Below are 20,513 nucleotides of genomic sequence, written 5' to 3'. Positions count from 1 at the left end.
GTGACACGAGAATTATACAAAATTCTAATTTGTGTCCATAAAAATCAAGTTTTTTTGGAGCACACAGCCATGCCCTTTCAGACATATTGTCCATGTATAGCCCTTTTCAGAAGGGGTGCTAACCCCTGGTTTAAGCTGCTAGTTTACTGTAAAATTAGTATGCACGTGACAGAAGCTTCAGGGTGCGGCCAAAACACATTAGCATTGCATTCAGGGAGTATAATATAATCAGAGTGTTTCATTTTTGTCAGTGTGATAGATGAAAAATGCTATCTTTGTTCTTTTCTTTCTATGTTATTTTAATATTCACTTTTCTGATTTGCCAGGAGGTTGAGCTTTTCTTTCCTTTTGTAGATTTATTGCTCATTCAGTTTTCCCTTTCTGTGAATTGCTCGTTTTTCTTGTTGATTTGCAGTAATAAGCTTTTGTGTATTATATCGCTGGCACGTATTTTTTCCCTTCTGTGACTTGTCTTTTATTTTTTTTATAGTGTTTTTTTTGCCATACCAGAGTTTTCATTTCTGATGTCATCACAATCATCTGTTGTTTTCTTTATGACTTGAGCTTTATGAGTCTTAGTTAAGACAGTATTTCCTTTTTCAAGTTCATAAAGATGTTCTGTATCGTTTTCTAAGTTTTAGAGTTTTATTTTTCTGATTTGGGTATTTAACTTATTGGCAGTGTGTTTTTGTGATGGTGTGAAATAGGGATTTGAATTTTTTCCCTATTGAAACTCAGTTATGCCAACCTCATTTATTGCCTAGCCAATGCTAAACGTGTATAAAATGAAAAGGTAAATTTCCTGTTGCCACTTCCAGCCCTGTTCAGTCAGTTCCAGCCTGCAGTGGTTATCATTGTGAAAAATTTCTTGTTTATCCTTCAAAAAATTGCCTATATATATATATACACACACAAGAGTGTGCGTGTAGAACATGTATATACAAATTGCGTTGTACTCTGCAAACTGCTTCATACCTGTTTTTTTTGCCTCAGTGGAATATCTTGGCAGCTTTTTCCTATCAGTAGGCACAGGGCGGGTTAGTTCAGGGGTTATCAGACTTTTCCTGTAAAGGGCTAGGTAGGCGTTGCGAGCACTCCCGTCTCTGTCACAGCTATTCAGCTCCACTGTTGTAGCGAGAAAGTGGTGATAGACAATAGTAAACGAATAAGTGTGGTCACGTTCCGATTATTTCCAGTTATGTTGTGCCCGTTATTTACAAAAACAGGAGACAGATTTGGCCCCCATGTCGTATTTTGCCAACTCTTGGTCAAGTTTATATAGTTTAACATCTGTGTGCTATTCCAGTATGTGGATTTACCATAAGTGATTTAACAAGCCCTTTATTAATATGCATTGAAGTTTCTAATTCTTTTTATTATGAGCAATTTGCACAAACAGCCTTGTACATAATCTTTGCTTACTTTTATAAATATATCAGTAGGACAAATTCCTAGAAGTGAGATCACTACATCTAACGTATGTGCATTTAAAATTTGGCTCTCCGTAGAGGTTGTACGTGTTTACACACCCATCAGCAGTGTGTGAGGGTGCCAGCTTCCTCACATGCTTGCCAACTCCGAGACTGTAAAAAATGCTATACACTTTAGTTCTAAAATTAAAGAAGTATTATTCTTTGGATTGAGTTTTAAAAGTCTCGCTCTTCTCATGGGGCTGGCCCCGTGGCCGAGTGGTTAAAGTTCTGTGCTTTCAGCTTCAGCGGCCAGGGCTCATGGCTTCACATCTGGGCATGGACCTACTCCACTCATCAGCCATGCTGTGGAGGCATCCTACGTACAAAATAGAGGAGGATGGGCGTTGATTAGCTCAGAGCTAATCTTCCTCAAGCAAAAAAAAGAGGAAGATTGGCAACAGATGTTATCTCAGGGTGAATCTTCCTCACCAAAAAAAGAAAAAGTCTTGCTATTCTCAAAAGACATACACCAAATTGGTAACATCAGTTATTTCTGAAGAATGGGATTCTTGTAATTTTGCTTTCTTTTTTCATACCTTTCTATATTGTGTGAAATATTTTCAATGCACAGGCACTACTTTATCAAAACAAAAGCTGTGTGTAAAGTATATTATGTCTTAGATATAACTATGAATGCTAGATATACTTTTGCCCTGTAGCAGCTGTATTATAGGAAAACAACCGTGTACAAGAAAAAGCAAACCCTGCCCAAGTGTTCCCAGTATCCACAAATGCTGATCCATCACTGCCTCTTTGTGGATAGAAATTTTCCTCTGTATTCCACAAAGACAACATCTCCCCAGTGATTGTTTCCATGTGCCGGATACACTGCCGTAAAGGGTTACTGCAGGTGACAAAATGCAGGGCTGGTTTTGGAGTGCTGTCGGAGCCTGGCTTGTTACCTCATGCACTTCCGTACCATGTGCCAGGACCGTGAGAGGGACCTGGTTTCTAGGAGCCGGCTAACAAGGTGCCAGGGAAGGAAATTCATAACGCAGTGGTCACAGTCACCTCAAGCAAGTGGTAAGGACCCAGCGCTTAGCAGCACTATCCCCTCAGTCACACAAATTAGTATCGCTGTTCCCTTAGCGATCCAAGGCTGAGATTTTGGATTTCCTGAGTTTTCCCGAATTCCCAGTAGAACCCACCTGGCACCACAGTGATGCCACAGGAACTGGCATGTCATTGCCCTGAGCTCCCCAAGCCCCAGCCCTTTGTCGATGTATTTCACTTATGGCCTACTTTCCTTCCTCTAGAATGGGAGGTCCAAAATCAGATCCCCTCCGGAACTATCTTGAAGGCCTTGATCTTGGGTGGCGACAAAGGGCCTTGGATGACGTTTATGAGAGGAGAGCTAACAACAGAAGATTTCCTGCAAGAATTTGGGAGACTCTGCTCTGAGATTGTGAGTGATAAACATACTTGAATTTCCATATTCTTTTTGCCTAGAGAAGTAGATGCAACACTCTTCCATTAAGTTGGTTAAACTGCAGATAAAGAAGTGAGAACTTAGTCATTCGTTCTAAGTATTTAAGCTATTTCTTCCAGCCTAGGTACTCAGCTTTCATTTCCTATGTGAGTAAGTACACACATTCTTTACTAAGCCCCTCCGTCAGCTGTTGATCATCGGAAACAGGCGCTGTCTGCATAACGGCTTTGATCAGAAAGCTTATTGAAAAAATAGTACTGAGCCTTGCCTCTATACTGGGCATTGTTCTAAGCTTGTGTAACCTTCACAATAACCCTGCTAACATATAATTTAAAATATAATTCTGTGGATGGATGCTAGTGGTTGAACAACAACGAATGTACTTAATGCCTCTCAACTGTGCACTCAAAGTGGTTAAAATAGTAAATTTTATGTTATATATATTTTACCATAATTTTAAATTTATATATATATCGAAAACATTATGCTAAGTGAAAGAAAGAAGCCAGTTAAAAAAGACCACATATTGGGGCTGGCCCCGTGGCCGAGTGGTTAAGTTCGCGCGCTCCGCTGCAGGCGGCCCAGTGTTTCGTTGGTTCGAATCCTGGGCGCGGACATGGCACTGCTCATCAGACCACGCTGAGGCAGCGTCCCACATGCCACAACTAGAAGAACCCACAACGAAGAATACACAACTATGTACCGGGGGGCTTTGGGGAGAAAAAGGAAAAAATAAAATCTTTAAAAAAAAAAAAAAAAGACCACATATTGTATGATTCCATTTACTATATGAAATGTTCGGAATAGGTAAATCTATAGAAACAGAAAGTAGATTAGTGATTTTCTAGGACTGGGAGTATTGGGGGCAGGGGAGGAATGGAGAGTGACTGCTAATGGGTATGGGGTTTCTTTTTAGGGTGATGAAAATGTTCCAAAATGGATTGTGGTGATGGTTGCACAACTTCCAGAATATATTAAAATCATTGAATTATACAGTTTAGATGGTTGAATTGTACGGTATATGAATTTTGTTTCGATAAAGCTGTTATAAAATGTGTGTGTGTGCGTAAAATAGCAGACTTGCCTTTGCAGATTTTGAAATATGATAACATAAGAGTTTTCAAAACCCACATAGATTGAATTTAAAAAAAAAAAAAAAGATCAGAAACTGAACTTCCTAATGGTGATGCTGAGGCAATACCAAATTGTTAAATGTCTTCTGGATCGTTAAAAATTAAATTACATCTGCTCAATACACTTTTAGAGTTTAATGTATCCTCTTATGGTGTTCTGATACCTTTTTACATTGACAGTCCATGAGTGAAATAAGGAACTCATTTAACTGGAATATTGATATAAATAGCTCAATTCCCTAACCATTGTACCTCTAATTCTGAGTCACTTTTTACAGCCTGGTGTGCAAAGTTCTGCACAGGGGCAGCAGGCCAAGGGCCCGGCTCTTACAACCAGGTAGCAGTAGGAGGGAGGAATGTGTATTTTCTCTGTTGGTGATCAGTCCTCCTAGCTCTTAGTGATTGCTGGTTTTCCTCTCCCCCTCATTCTTAGTCAGAGACCCGTGTGCCTGTGGACTCCTTTTTCTCTCTGCTGACCAGTGAGCAAGTGGCGAAGCAGTTCCCAGTGATGACTGAGGCCATAACTCAAATTCGGGCAAAAGGCCTGCGGACTGCAGTCTTGAGCAATAATTTTTATCTTCCCGATGGGAAAAGCTTTTTGCCTCTGGACCGGAAACAGTTTGATGTGGTAAGCTTGCAGTGATCCAAAACGCTCAAGACAGGGTCTCTGTCCTGGCTGCAGGATGCAACATTAAACACTGCCTTTTAGCAGGTCTTGAGTGAGTGGGTTTTGTATTCAGACACTTGGCTAAATTAGGTTTCGGCATAACAGGTTGAAAAGAGGACTTTTAGAACATCGCTGAGCTCTTAGCAAGGTCAGACGTTTCTGGGCTTTGATCGCTGGTTGAAACCTCAGCATTAGAGAGGCCCTTCCATTCTGAATTGGAACCTTAGTCATCACATGACATATGCTTCCGTCAGCCCTTGCGTCTTCATGGCCCTTTGACCTTTTCTCTTCAAAGACCAACCCGTTGCCCTCTCTTTCTACGGCATTAATTCTTAGACCAGCTCTGTCCTGTGAAACTTTCTGCGGTACTGGAAATGGCCAGTATGGCTGCTACTAGTCACGTAGGGCTGTTAAACACTTGACGTGTGGCTAGTGTCACTGAGGCACTGAATTTTATTTCATTTTAATTTAAATGTAAATAATCACATATGGCTAGTGTCTACTGTATTGGACACAGCACACGATGCTATACTCTAGAAGTACCCTGAGAATATCCTGAGGCAAGAGATGGTCTTCCTACTTCGCTAAGAGAAAATAGATCATTATCCTGGGATAGATGTGAATTATTGATGGATGACTTGCTTAAACTTCACTGAGTCGGAAAACAGGTTCTTATTGAACAGTTACTGTGTGCCAGGCGCTGGGCTAGGCATGAAGGGATGCTGTGTTGAATGTGACAGACACAATCCTTTCTCTCTGGAATACTCACTTGTCACATTTCAAGTGCTCAGTTGCCGCACGTGGCTAGTGGCTCCTTCTTGAACTGTGCAGATATAGCATTGCCATAATCGTAGAAAGTTCTGTTAGATAGTGCTATTACAGGACATAAAATCTAGTAGAATTGACAGGTGGAAATTCAAAGCACAAGCATTGGAAATTAACTGCCCAACCTAATGCTGTTTTCACCTTCTACCTCCCTCCCCCTTGTGGAAAGCCCCTCACAGACAGAGTTCTCTCCCCTCTGTACAGCTTTCCTGGCTCCATACCCGCCCTGATTGTTGGTTTCCCCGCTCATCCACAACACAGCCTTCCACCAAGCTCCCTCCCCTCTGAGTGCTCAGGGACCTCAGCCAGTTTCAATCCTGTCTCTGGAGCTTGTAGCCAGGTGACCGTGGGCCATAGCTTTGCCTCCCTGAACCTCAGTTTCCTCACCTGTAATTCAGGAATAGCAGTTTCTTTGTCATACGGTAGCTGCATGGATCCCAGAGAAAAATGTATGCAAAGGCTATACATTCTATACTTTGTACAATGCTTGGCACATAGTTAAGGCTTCAGTATACTGTGATTATTTTCAGAGACTCCTTCCATCCAGTGTGGCTATGGGGATATGTTCATCTGGACAAATTAAGTTGGCCAGGCTCATATTGGGCCCTGCAACTAGAAGCTGCCATTTAAAAGGCCTGTGAGCTTCTGTAAAACCATGCACGTGTTCATTCAGATTTCACAAACTCTCTGGCATCTGCCGTCCAGCAGCTTTTCTGATGGCTTTTCATATTTTTGGTCTGTAGAAGATCTGGAGTTTTGAAAACCCATTTCCTCAAGAGAAAGTGTTTAGGTTTTTGTTTTCTAAAGCTATAAGGCAAAAAAAGTATTTTGATAGGGGTAAAGATAGTGTAACCAGGGCCCAGCCTGGTAGCCAAGTGGTTAAGTTCACACGCTCCGCTTCAGTGGCCCAGGGTTTCACCGGTTCGGATCCTGGGTGTGGACATGGCACCGCTCATCAAGCCGTGCTGAGGCGGCATCCCACATGCCACAACCAGAAGGACCCACAACTAAAATACACATCTATATACTGGGGGGATTTGGGGAAAAAAGCAGAAAAAAAAAATTCCCATCTCAGCCATTTTAAGGATACAGTTCATTAGTGTTAAGTATATTCACATTGTTGTGAAACAGATCTCCAGAGCTTTCTCATTTTCTGAAACAGAACAGAAGGAGAAGGCCAGGGATCTTGTCAAACTTAAGTCTTAAGAATTTTTTCAGGGGTCAGCCCAGTAGCGTAGTGGTTAAGTTTGCACACTCTGCTTCAGCAGCCTGGGGTTCACACGTTCGGATCCCAGGTGCAGACCTACACCACTCATCAAGCCACACTGTGGTGCTGTCCCACATACAAAATAGAGGGAGATTAGCACAGAGTTGGCTCAGGGACAGAGGAAGATTGGCACAGATGTTGGCTCAGGGACAATCTTCCTCAAGCAAAAAGAGGAAGATTGGCAAGGAATGTTAACCCAGGGCCAATCTTCCTCACCTAAAACATAATCACTGATGAGAGGAGATGAGATGTCTGCCCGTCAGAGCCTGGCCCCATCCCCATGGGTTCTGTCCCCTCTCTCCTCCCTTCTCTCGGCCGGGCACAGCTGTGCTACTTTCCTGCAGCTTGATTCAGTGATTGGTGCTGAAACACCCAGCTTCTCTGCCACCCACTGTTGACGTTTGCTTTAGAAGGAGCCTCTTTGTTTTCTTCGGCTCATTCAGGTCCTTAGGAGACAGGAAGAATGGAAAGAGAGGTCCAGTCTATGCAGGACATTTATTTACCTAAAAAGGCAGCTCTCACCCAGCTCTGAATAATTCGAATGTGGCGTAGAGGGAGGGGCCCTCAGGTTTGTGCTTGGTCTTGGAGAGGGGGGGTCGTTCCAGGAGCGAGTCAGGGATTTACCGCAGTTCTATTCTTAGGGTAGACCAGAGGGTATTGGTTGTTGGGCTCTCTGGCCAGGTGAGTCCCATTTTATAGAGGATTAAGCCCTGAGGACGGTGCGAGAGGACTTCCCGGGGTTGCTGGGTCGGCGAAGGCCTGACTCTGAGATGGCTTTTTCAGGGTTCTCCTGAGCCCTCAGCCGCTCCCCCAGTTCCAGATCAGACACACGGCTGAAACAAGGCTGTTGGCGTAGGAGGCTCTTGGCATGAAAGGAGCAGTGTCTTTGCCACTGACAGTCTCTTTGCGACAGCCCTCCTGTGCGATTGATCTGTCTGAACTGAGTGTGGCTGTTTTTTAACTTCTGAAATATAGACATTAAGGTTATGTCTCTTTTGTAGCAGTAAACAGTGCCTTCTTTCTGAAGAAATGGTGAAATACTTTCCCTAAAGCTGAAATGTCCAGCTTTTCTTCTGCTCTGTGAAGCCACAATATCTAATACTAGCAAAATGCTTTGTCATTTTGGAAATCATCCAAGTTTCATTTAGGTTTTACAACAACCACTAAGACAGGTAAGGTGGCTGTTAGTGTCCCTGTTTTACTGATGATGCAACTGAGGCGCATCGTGCCTTTGCTGTTTGCACAAGATCACTGTCTGAACCAGAACTTTGGTTTTCTAAATTTGCCCCCAGGTTGTAACTCAGTATTTCCAAATCACTCAACTTAAAAAACAATACCATTGGGGCTGGCTCCATGGCCGAGTGGTTAAGTTCACACGCTCCGCTGTGGCGGCCCAGGGTTCAGATCCTGGGCGCGAACATGGCACCGCTCGTCAGGCCACGTTGAAGTGGCGTCCCACATCCCACAACTAGAAGGACGTGCAACTAAGATATACAACTGTGTACAGGGGGGGTTTGGGGAGATAAAGCAGAAAAAAAAAAAAAAAGATTGGCAACACTTGTTAGCCCAGGTGCCAATCTTTGAAAAAAAAAAGAAAAGGAAGATTGGCAACACGTTAGCCCAGGTGGCAATCTTAAAAAAAAAAATACCATTTTATATCATAACACTCTTTTCTTTTTAAAGATTGGCACCTGACCTAACATCTGTGGCCACTCTTTTTTTTCCTTCTTCTCCCCAAAGCCGCCCAGTACATAGTTGTATATTCTAGTTGTGGCATGTGGACGCTGCCTCAGCATGGCCTGATAAACGGTGCCATTTCCGTACCCGGGATCTGAACCGATGAAACCCTGAGCTGCCGAAGTGGAGCATGTGAACTTAACCACTCGGCCATGGGGCTGGCCCCTGTATTGTAATAGTCTTAAGTTATTTGTTACAACAAATCTCAACTGTCCTCCTCTGCTCTTCTTTTCAAAAATTATACCAGCGTCCATGTGGGAGCACCACATTTGGGACATTCGCTTCTCATTCCTGTGCTTCCCTCAGGTCGTGGAGTCCTGCCTGGAGGGTATCTGCAAGCCGGACCCCAGGATATACAAGCTCTGCTTGGAGCGGCTCGGCCTGCAGCCTTCTGAGTCCATCTTTCTTGATGATCTTGGACTGAATGTAAAGGCAGCTGCCAGCCTTGGTATTCGCACCATTAAGGTAATGGTCACTATTTTTTGAACCCCTACTGTGTGCCAGGCACTAGCCTAAAGCATTTCTGCGCAGTCCTCTCACATTCCTAGTTGTGGCTGAGTTTAGTGGCTTTCCCCCATGCTGCTATAGTCTTTATGTTTTATTAATTATGAAATCTATATGACTAGCTGCTTGTGTTTTTAATGGGAAGTCAGACAAACACATACTAAGAAGACAGTGTGAGAAAAGAGTTACACAAAGAGGTGAATGGCTTAAAACCTTTGGGATGGCAGTCAGGCTGTCCTAGTGATGCTGTTCTGGGTGGGGAGCCAGGCTCTAGCAGCCACACAGGCCACCGCAGGTCATGGCTGTGAAGCGTGAGAAGCCACATGAGAGAGGGTCTCAGTCCAGCTTTCTCTGTTTGGGTTTTCACTGTGAGGCTGATGGGCTCGCCGGGACGGAGTGGATGCTGCAGCACGACGTTCTGTCCTCCTGCGTGAGGGAGTATCGTAGCCTCTTAACCGGGCTCTTCCCAGCAGAGAAGACAGTTTAATGTGATTAGGATGAGGAAACTCATTCCACGGCTTCCTCATTAGCTGAATATCCTGGCTCCAGAGTCCTTGCTCAGAGAGCTGACTCCGTGGATATTTCCCTCTGAAAAACTCCCCTCTTAGGGAGCAGACAGGAGGAGAGGTCAGGGTTGACGGTGGTACCTGTTCACTTCTCTCTTTGAAACCAGGTTGATGACCCAGAGACTGCAGTAAAGGAACTGGAAACTCTTTTGGGTTTTACATTGAGAAAGGTGATTCCAAACACTCGGCCTGTGAGAAAGACCATGGAAATTCCAAAAGATTCCTTGAAGAAGTACCTCCAAGACTTCCTGGGGACCCAAACCACAGGTATTGAAGTTTTTGTATTTTGGTAAAGGCTACCCCTTCAGTCTGGTCCTCACAGTCAAACCCTGGTGGAGTGTGCTGGGGACAGAGAGGCGCTGTGGTGAGGAGAGCCGTGGGCCCAGCGGATCCGAGTGCTGCTTTCAGTTTTGCTTGGGGAAAAAGCATGAACCTCCTTTTCTGTGGGTCCCCAAGTGTACTTCCCCCTACCCCCGAGAGTGTGGAGTGGCAGCAGCAGAGGAGGAGGGGAACTTGAGGCCAGGCCGCCAGCTGTGCCCGGGGGCGTTGAAGCGTTTCTGAGTTTTTTGAGATGACAGCCTCTTTTGTGAGGGTGACTTAGAAGTTGCATGAATTTAAAATGTGACAAGTTGTCTCCATCTCTTCAAAGTTCTCTCTCTTGTTCTTCACATTCCACCCTCAGAAAAACAAGTGCCTCCTGAGCTTCTGAAGTTTCTACCTGGTGACACAGTTGCGCCTCACTCACTGGATCCTTGAAGAAGTCTTTCTGTGTGGCGCTTCACCTTATGGTGTTTTCCAGTGGTGGGGTTGTTTGTAGCGCTTCTGCAGAGCTCAGGGGCCCTTTGTGCCCAGGCCAGCTAGCTCCTGCAAACTCCCTCCCTGCTCTTCTGACCGAGTGAAGTGAATCTCCATCCAGAGTTCAGCCTTGTTCTGAAGCTGCGGGTTAATTAGGAAGTTTCTGTCAGGGAGCCACAGAGTTCCACCCGCTGGGGTGGGAAAGTGCACCTCATGAAGGCGGCTTTGGCTCGAGCTGCAGGCCTCTGCAGAGCGCCAGTGTCAGGCGGCGTTTGGCCGAGCATGGGCCGAGGGACGCACAAGGATGCTTTTCATCCTCAGGCTCGAAGCGTTCCATTTAGCAGGATGGGTTGCCATGGCTGTGCTTGTGGCTGATAGACAGAACGAAAAAGCTTTTCTCCACGGAGCAGGAGCTGGCAAGAGGGACCAAATAGGACACCCGCACAAAGTGAGAAGTTATTGTAGTGTAAATTGAGCGACCTCTGCCACATGGACGGCAGGTGATTCTGGGCCCGAGCAGGCAGGGTAAGCCTGGGATTCAGTCACTTCTGGTACCCAGGCAGGAGGTGCTTTTCTTATGGTGCATCCCAAATAGGATATTCTGCATCCCGAATGCGGGACTCATTAAAAAGAAAGCACGTCTGTCCAGATCTGTGCTCCAGAGCTGGTTTGAGTTTTCTTTGTTTTCACCCTTGCAGGCCCAATGGAACTCCTTCAGTTTGAGCACGGGCAGTCAAATCCGACTTACTACATCAGGCTGGCAAACCATCAGCTGGTTCTGAGGAAGAAACCCCCGGGGACACTCCTGCCATCCGCCCATGCAGTAGAGAGAGAGTTCAGGTAGATCCCCGGGCACAGAGTGCACTCGCCCACCAGCCTCCGCAGCTTATCCCTGAGCACTCCATTGGAGTGCCTTGAGACATTTGAAACTACAAGTGTGACTGTCCAAAATTATTTCAAATAAGAACATGTAACCTAATTTTATTCAGAAGTTTGTTTTCTCTTGTCTATACTTAAACTAGACTTTTTTTGGAACCTCTAGATTAAAAAAGGTGTTAGTGAGATATTCTTTTTTTTTTTTTCTGAGGAAGATTCGCTCTGAGCTAACATCTGTTGCCAATCTTCCTCTTTTTGTCTGTGAGCCACTGCCACAGCACAGCCACTGCCAGACAGGTGGTGTAGGTCCCGCCCAGGAACTGAACCCAGACCACCAAAGCAGAGCACTTCTAACTTAACCAATGGCCACCAGGGCTGGCCTGAGATACTCTTTAGTCTTACCCTTTCATCTTAAAAGCAGTCTATTAGCGGGGCTGTGGCCCAAACAAGCGTGGCCATGAGTTGATTGTTGTTGAAACTGTTCATGGGGCTCATTACATGAATCTCTCTTCTTTTATATATGGTTGAAATTTTCCATAATAAAATATTTTAAAGAGTAAATATACTACAACCCATTCCAAATAAAATAGTTTGCTTTGCATACAGGAGAATTTAAACATATTAGTTTGAAAAAAACCAGCTGCAATTCTCTTGGAGAGTGAGTGTCGAAGCTGTGAATGGGCTCGAAGCTGTGAATGGGCTCTCGAGTGGGGCTTCCTCTCCCGGAGACTCCCTCCTCGTCTTCCTCTTTCCTGCCTTCCTGCCTGTTGTGCTCTGCAGAGGAAAGTTGCAGAGAGTGATAAGAAAGGAGTGCTTTCAGCTCCCGGCCCCCTGGTTGTCGCCCCCGCTCACTATCTCTCCCCTGCACTTCTTGGTCCTGGAATCTGACTCCTCCAAGTGTTGCAGAGACTGATGCTTGACGGTTATGAAGTTAGGGGTGTGTCTGCAGGAAAACCTGTAGCAGTTTCTGAGCGTTTGTATGTGTGCCCACAAAATAGCAGGTATGTATTTACAGAAGAGAGACCCTAAAAGTGTAAAACCAAGGGCCAGCCCCATGGCCTAGTGGTTAAGTCCAGCCTGCTCCACTTCTGCGGCCTGGGTTCATGGGTTCGGATCCTGGGCACAGACCTACACCACTAATCAGCTATGCTGAGGCGGTGACACACATACAAAATAGAGGAAGACTGGCACAGATGTTAGTAAAGGACTAATCTTCCTCAAGCAAAAAAAGAGGAAGATTAGCAACAGATGTTAGTTCAAGGTGAATCTTTCTCAGCAAAAAAAAAAGTAAAACCAGCACTCTGTTGTATGCATCCTGCTTGTGAACTCTCTCTAATCATTCTAATGATAGTCCTTCTAATGATTAGAGAGAGAGTTCCTCAGTACAGAGGTACTGAGGAATTCTGGAGTGCTAGAATGACATTCCAAAAGTCCAGGAATGCACGGAATTTCCACTTTAGTAAAGGAATAAAATGTGCATTTGAAGATGAAACGTAATATAGTATCTGCCTACAAAATGCAAATGTAAATTTGAACAACTGTTTTAGAAAACAGTATGAGATAACTTATTAAACACCTCAGAGTAGTCTTACTTTTAGACTTAATAATTCCAATTAAGGGATCTCTCTTAAAAAAATAATTCTAAATAGGGAAGACAGCTTTATGTATTTATATGTTCACCACAGTGTTTTTTATAATAAAAAATTGGAAACACCCTAAAAGCCCCATAATCGGGAAATGATTAAGTAAACCTAGGTATATCCATTTGTTGCAACAACAGTAGTCGTTACCAGCTAACGTTCATCGAGGGTTTAGTATGCATCACGCACTTGGATAAATGCTTTGAGTGCATTGATTCAAAACACTCTCACAACAACTCCGTGACGTGTTACTACTCTGATCCTCATTTTACAGATGAGGAAAGTGAGGCTTAAAGCACCATGCCCAGGACACACACCTAACCTGTGAGTGATGGAATCTGGCTTCACCCCAGGGACTGTGAGAGTCCATAGCCCAGCCTTAATGATTATGCTATTACTGCAGCCAATAAAAGTATGCCTATAATAACACAAAAATGTGTATGATAAAATTTTAAAGTAATAAAAACAGATACAAAGTATACATAGTATCTTAGCTATTTTTTTTAAGACTTATGCATAGAAACAAAAATATTGGAAAGGAGGGGCTGGCCTAGTGGCACAGTGGTTAGGTTCGTGCACTCCACATTGGCAGTCTGGGGTTCACATCCTGGGCTAAGAACTACACACCGCTCGTTGGGCCATGCTGTGGCGGCATCCCGCATACAAAATAAAGGAAGACTGGCACGGATGTTAGCTCAGGGACAATCTTCCTCAAGCAAAAAAGAGGAAGATTGGCAACAGATGTTAGCTCAGGGCCAATCTCCCTTACCAAAAAAAAGAAAAGAAAAGAAGAAAAATTGGAAAGGAACACCCAAAATGTTTACCATGGTCATGTTTGGGTAGCATGTTAGTAGTAGTCTTCAGTTACAAGTGACAGAAACCCACCTAGCCTGACTTAAGCATTAAAAAAAAAGAAGAGGGGGGTAAAATTTCTTGGCTTCATAATTTAAATCTTTTAGGCATGGCTGGATTCAGGGGCCCAAATAATGTCATCAGGACCCATTCATTCTCTCTCTCTCCATCTCTCAACTTTCTTTCCTCAGTAACCCCAGTTAACATTCCAGCATACTTCCCGTGACTGACTCATTGGCCCATCCTGGGTGGCAGGTTTGTCCCTGAACCAGTCTCTGTGGTCAGGAGGATGCCTTGTTCAGATTGGTCATATGTGGGTCTTATGCCCATCCCTGGTGTTGGGTCAGTCCCACCCAAACCATGTGGACCTACAGTAGGGGAGAGCTGTCTCCTGAAAGAAGGTCTAGGTGTCATCATCAGAACTTAAAGAGGGGAAAGGACACTCCAGGCAAAAGCAGGAGCCAATTGCCGGTGATAAAACGGAGTCATTCTTTTTCTGTTTAAAAAGTTCTTCCTTAAATGTTTCATCGAATTTACCGGTAAACCCATGAGCCTGGAGTTTTCTTTAGGAAAAGGTTTTTGATTATGAATTCAATTTAAAAAAGATTGGGCTGTTCAGATATTTTATTTCATCTTGTTTCAGTTTTGGTAAGTTGTAGTTTCCAAGGAATTTGTCGCTTTTGTCTAAGCTATCAAATTTATTGTTCATGATATTCCTTTCTTATCCTTTTAACGTGTGTGTGATCTGCAGTGAGTTCCCCTCTTTATCATTCCTGGTATTGACTGATAATTCATATTCTGTCTCTCATCACTCCAGCTGGGGCTTTAGCAGTTGTGTTGATCTTTTCAAAGAACCAGTGTTTGGTTTTGTTAAATCAAACAAATAGTTTGTTTTCTGTCTCGTTTATCTCTGCTCTCACCTTTGCCCCTTCCATCTGCTCACTCTGGCTTTATTTTTACCTTCTTAGGTGTAACCTTAGGCCGTTGATTTAAAATCTTCCTTCTTTGCTAATATGGTTATTTAAAGTTATAAATTACTTTCTAAGCGTGTCTGCATCTCACAAATTTTGACATCCTGTATTTTTATTATTACAGTTTGAAATATTTTCCAATTTCCCTTAGGATTCCTGCTTTGATCTCTGGCTTATGTGGAAGTGCCTTATATGATTTCCAAGTCCTTGGGCTTTTTTTCTGATTATTAATATAGCTATGCCAGCTTTCTTATGCTTGCCAATTGCATGGTACTTCCGTTTCCATTCTTGCATTTTTTCTACTTTTTTTTTTTCTATCTATGTTTTTATATTTACAGCATGTCTCTTGTAGATAGCGTATAGTTTGGTCTTGCTTTTCTATCCGGTATGACAATTTCTGTCTTTGAACTGGAATGTTTAGTCTATTAAACTGAATGTAATAATTGATGTGTTTGATTTAGGTCTATAATGTCATTATTTGTTTTTTGTTTGTTTCCGCTGTTTTTTGTTTTTCTTGCCTACTTTTGGCACGGTTGAATATTTTTTAGAATTCCATTTCAATTTCTGCATGTACTAATTTTTAAATCAGGAAAATAATTTCAAGGAGTCTCATCAGTGCAGTTAGCAGTGACGCCCGTTTTCCTTTGTTCTGGCAGGATAATGAGAGCCCTTGCGAAAGCTGGAGTGCCTGTTCCCAAAGTTCTTGACCTCTGTGAAGACTCAAGGTAATGTTCAGATTGATTTTTTTTATTGCGTATTCAGGCTGCAGAGGAGAAAAGCCCATATATGGTTAGTATACTAACTCAAAGTGCAATTTGCCAGAGTAAAGACAAATAAAATTTGGGTAGGAGAGAAAAGAGACTTTATAGCAACCTCCCCTAGAAGTTCCCGAATCTTTATCTTGAAAGAGAAAGAGGGGCCGGCTGGTGGCGCAGCAGTTGAGGGTGCACATTCTGCACTCAACACACGCAAAAAAAAAGTAATAATGAAATAAAACAGATGGCTGAAATCTTTAAAAAAAAAAAAAGAAAGAGAAAAATACCTGCTTTTGTGAGAATTGATAGAGAACATCTTTTTTAGCATTCTAAAAATATAGAGCCGTTTAGTTTCATGTTGTTTGCCTACATGTTAATTTTTTGTTGTAATCTTTCTGAACTTTTTTTAAACTGCTTTGTAATATGCTTTTTGAGTCTCTTTTTTCTCAACTTTTTAATTATTGTTATTATTTTTTGAAATATTTTTTCTTCACCTTGATTTGGGTTTCATTTGCTCTTCTCACTCTAACTTCCTAAGATGGAAATGTAGGTTATTGATTTTAGATATTTCTTTTTTTTTGAGGAAGATTAGCCCTGAGCTAACATCTGCTACCACTCCTCCTCTTTTTGCTGAGGAGGACTGGCCCTGAGCTAACATCTGTGCGCATCTTCCTCTATTTTATATGTGCAATGCCTGCCACAGCATGGCTTGATAAACAGTGCATAGATCCGCGCCTGGGATCCAAACTGGCGAAACCTGGGCCACCAAAGTGGGGCATGTGAAGTTAAACGCTGGGCCACTGAGCTGGCCCGTCAACTTTTTAATTATGAAAATTTTGAAACATACAGAAAAGTTGAAAGAAGGAAAAAATAGTATAATGAGCACCCATTTACACTTCTAAATTAAAACGTTAACATTTTGCCACATTTGCTTTCTATATATGTGTATGTATGTATATGTGTACTGTATATATGTGTGTACGTATAATATATATAAAATAATTTTATATAAATAGTAATAATTACATAAAATAATTTTAGAAAATAATTATTTTATAAATATTGTATAGAATAAATAAGTATATTTTATATATATATAAATTATTTTTGGCTGAACCTTTCAAAGTAAGTTGCATACATCTCCTAAGAATAAAGACATTTTCTTTTATAATCACAGCAGCATTATTACGCTTAAGATAATTAACAATAATTTAATATCTAGCCCATGTTCAAGTGATGATCAGCAGTTATAATGGTGAACTTTCAAAACAACTTTTTGGAATAGTAAACTGATTTCTAGTAGTGACTAATACATGGATTAATGACATTTTGGTGTGTCCCTTTAATACTATAGGGTGGTATATGTGCCATCCATATTACTGGATAAAGATAAAAATAACGATAAGAAGAAGGGATATTTATTGAACCCTCATTGGAACCAGACATGAGTGCCAGGCACTCCATATATATTTACTCCCTGAATTCTTTTTTTTTTTTTTTTTGAGGAAGATTAGCCCTGAGCTAACATCTGCCACCAATCCTCCTCTTTTTGCTGAGGAAGACTGGCCCTGAGCTAACATCCATGCCCATCTTCCTCTACTTTTTTTTTTTCCTTAAAGATTGGCACCTGGGCTAACAACTGTTTTATCTCCCCAAACCCCCCCTGTACATAGTTGTATATCCTAGTTGTGGGTCCTTCTAGTTGTGGGACGTGGGTCACTGCCTCAGTGTGGCCAGACGAGCGGTGCCATGTCCGCACCCAGGATCCAAACCCTGGGCCGCGGCAGCGGAGCGCACGAACTTAACCACTCGGCCATGGAGCTGGCCCTGTTACTTTTTTTTTTATATGTGGGGCACCTGCCACAGCGTGGCTTGCCATGCAGAGCCATGTGCGAACCTGGGCCACTGAAGCGGAACGTGCGAACTTAACCGCTGCACTGCTGGCCAGCCCTGCCCTTAATTCTTACAACTACCCTTTGAAGTTTACAGATTGAAAAAACAAAGCTCAGAGAGGGTTAGGAAGTCTCTCAGGATCGCACTGCTAGGAAGGGCAGAGATGGGATTTAAACCTGGTTCTGTAGGACTCAGGCCCCTTCCCTCAACGTGCAGCTCTCCTGTACTATTGCACTTCAGCCAGTTCCACGGCTGCAAGTGGACTGGAGAGAAGAGCGGTGTGCTGGCAGAGAAGTCCAGACAGGGCTGTGCCGGGGGACTGGTCTGGCCAGGGGGTACTTCTAACCCCCCGTGCTTGTGTGCAGAGGAAGAAGCACATGTCCGGTGCTCTGAGTCTGCGCTCCTTCCCCAGCACTCAAAGCGTCCATACAGGACAGAAAGAGCGGTGCCAGGACTCGCAGCCTGCCGTGTTGTGGGCCATGAAACACCCTGTCTGTGTCCCTCCCAGGATCGTCGGCACCCCCTTCTATCTGATGGAGTACTGCCCAGGCCTCGTCTACAAAGACCCCTCTCTGCCAGGCTTGGAGCCCAGCCAGAGGCGGGCCATATACACGGCCATGAACAGAGTCTTGTGCCAGATTCACAGCGTGGACCTCAAGGCCGCCGGCCTGGAAGACTATGGGAAGCCTGGTGAGCAGGAGGCTGCCTGTCTTTTGCGCTGATTGATTCCTCATTCGTGCCTCTGCTTTTAGGGTTTGCACAGTGTCAGGGTGCTAACGTACCAAGCGCTTGCTAAATGTGAGGTGGGCTTATTAGCTTCCTACTTGCAAGTCCAGTTCCCGTTTGATGGAGGTGTCGCTTTTGTAGACATTTTGTCCTGGGATAGATCCTGTCACGGACAACAGAATCTCTCTTCTCTGCAACTTTTATCTCACTAGATCATTTAAATCTTACTTTTCTCTGATACAGACCGACAGTATTTAAGATACTTACTTCTCCATTTTTCACCCTTCCTCCTAACTATTCTTTTTTTTTTCTTTTTTTTTTGAGGAAGATTAGCCCTGAGCTAACATCTGCCACTAGTCCTCTTTTTTGCTGAGGAAGATTGGCCCTGAGCTAACATCTGTGCCCATCTTCCTCTACTTTATATGTGGGATGCCTGCCATAGCATGGCTTGACAAGTGGTGTGTAGGTCCACACCCGGGATCTGAACTGGCGAACCCCAGGCCTGCTGAAGCGGAACGTGCAAACTTAACTGCTGCACCACCGGGCTGGCCCCCCTCCTAACTATTCTTTTCAACAGGGATAGATTTTTTAATTGCCATTATGCCCAGGGTGTTTTGTTGGTATAGTTTGCTTCTGCCTTTTTTTAATGTCTGAAAGTTCCAGTTGCTCCTCATCCTTGCCAGCATTTGGTATTGTCAGGTTTTTTCTTGTTTTTTTTTAAAGATTTTTAAATTTTTTTCCTTCCCAAAGCCGCCTAGTACACAGCTGTATATTCTTAGTTGTGAGTCCTTCTAGTTGTGGCATGTGGGACGCCACCTCAGCGTGGTCTGATGAGCGGTGCCATGTCCGCGCCCAGGATCAGAACCAGTGAAACCCTGGGCTGCCCAAGTGGAGTGCGTGAATTTAACCCCTCGGCCACGGGGCTGGCCCCCTTTTTTTTTTTTAAGTCAGGTGTATTGAAGTGTAGCGTTCTGTGAATTTTGACAAACACACACAGTTTTATAACCATCATCACAATTGTCTTAATGCCTTTGCACAAAAACTTTAGCACAAGCCCAAGAATTTCACTTCTCTGCCCTGCAGAGTTCAAGGTTATCTGACTCTTGACCAGGGTGGATTCCTGGCCATCGTCAAAAACAGTCTCTCAGCTAAGCTGTACTTTCTTCTTTCTCTGCTTTTGACCAAAACGTGCCTGTTTTCTGTAGGACTCTATCCAAGGCTACAATCTATGTCCAGTGTCCATCCTCTTCTTAACACGTTTCTGCCAAGTTCCCTGAAGTTCCACCACTCACAGGTGCATGATCCGAGTCTCCGTAACTAACAGTTGGAGACACTTTGCTCCAACGAGCAGGCTTGCTGACTTACCAGCTCAAACTGAGGGGTCCTCCACCCTCCCAAGTGCAGTCAGCTCCATGTCATCCCCTTCTATTCCAACCTCTTGACCAGAGATACAGATTCAGTCGGGGTCTTGGTGGTCGCATTGGGGAATATGCTAAAAATGTATTTGTTTATCTGAAATTCAAATGTAACGAGGTCTCCTGTATTTTGTCTGGCAGCCCTAGTGACCAGTAAAAGGGCCAGAAGGCAAAGACAACAGATGTTGCCTATATTGATCCATTGTTTCAAGATGGAAAGAGCACTGGGCCAGAAGTCAGATGCTAGGTTGTCGAATGACCTTGGGCAAGTCACATTACTTTCTCATAGTTTTCTCAATGGTTAGGTTTCCGTACAAAAGCCCTGCCCTGCCTCCCTCACAGGGCTGATGTGAAAAGCAGATGATGGCAGCTGTCGCAGTGCTTTGAGTGAAGACAGCCTCATGCAGATGGAGCACTGGGCAGTGAGCCATCCTGCCCTGGAGAGAGAGCAGCTTAGGAAGGCTCTCTCATGTGCTGTCTGAGTGGACCCTTTGCCTTTTATTTTTTAAGTGGACTGTTTTGATGCTCTTGCCACTGACTTCTTAGCATGAAGACACAAAGCAGAAATCTGGTGTGATTTCATGTGACCCAAGCCAGCTTCCTGGGCAACTGGCTGTGTTTTGAGCCTGATAGCCTAAAGTGGCTTCATCGTATTTCAGATTCACTGATCCAGCTACAGGGACGTCAGATCTTCCTTTTCTTTTTTTTTTTTTTTTTTTTTTTTTTTAAAGATTTTTTATTTTTTCCTTTTTCTCCCCAAAGCCCCCCGGTACATAGTTGTGTATTCTTCGTTGTGGGTTCTTCTAGTTGTGGCATGTGGGACGCTGCCTCAGCGTGGTCTGATGAGCAGTGCCATGTCCGCACCCAGGATTCGAACCAACGAAACACTGGGCCGCCTGTAGCGGAGCGCGCGAACTTAACCACTCGGCCACGGGGCCAGCCCCAGATCTTCCTTTTCAAGAATCCTACAATTTCTCAAGTTATGTCAGG

General features: G+C 43.8%; 1 protein-coding gene across 4 annotated transcripts in view; it reads left to right on the top strand.

Annotated features, from left to right (window-relative positions):
• ACAD10 (acyl-CoA dehydrogenase family member 10) overlaps positions 1-20,513 on the top strand; it is a 51,204-nt gene that overhangs the window by 7,414 nt on the left and 23,277 nt on the right. For 3 of the 4 annotated variants that reach the window (XR_011542391.1, XM_070628866.1, XM_008525675.2), the window contains 7 exons: positions 2,729-2,877; positions 4,468-4,662; positions 8,837-8,995; positions 9,708-9,867; positions 11,094-11,235; positions 15,391-15,459; positions 17,891-18,072. Coding sequence is in view for 3 of the 4 variants with exons in the window: in XM_008525675.2 (XP_008523897.2) it covers positions 2,729-2,877; positions 4,468-4,662; positions 8,837-8,995; positions 9,708-9,867; positions 11,094-11,235; positions 15,391-15,459; positions 17,891-18,072 (1,056 nt within the window). In the remaining variant the exon portion in view is untranslated. The remainder of the gene's footprint in view (positions 1-2,728; positions 2,878-4,467; positions 4,663-8,836; positions 8,996-9,707; positions 9,868-11,093; positions 11,236-15,390; positions 15,460-17,890; positions 18,073-20,513) is intronic. The other variant, XM_070628865.1, reaches the window with a different exon arrangement.

This window comes from Equus przewalskii, chromosome 7, assembly GCF_037783145.1.
Source record: "Equus przewalskii isolate Varuska chromosome 7, EquPr2, whole genome shotgun sequence".
Taxonomy (NCBI): domain Eukaryota; kingdom Metazoa; phylum Chordata; class Mammalia; order Perissodactyla; family Equidae; genus Equus; species Equus przewalskii.
The sequence above is the reverse complement of the archived record's forward strand: the minus strand, read 5'-3'. Positions and strand labels throughout refer to the sequence as shown.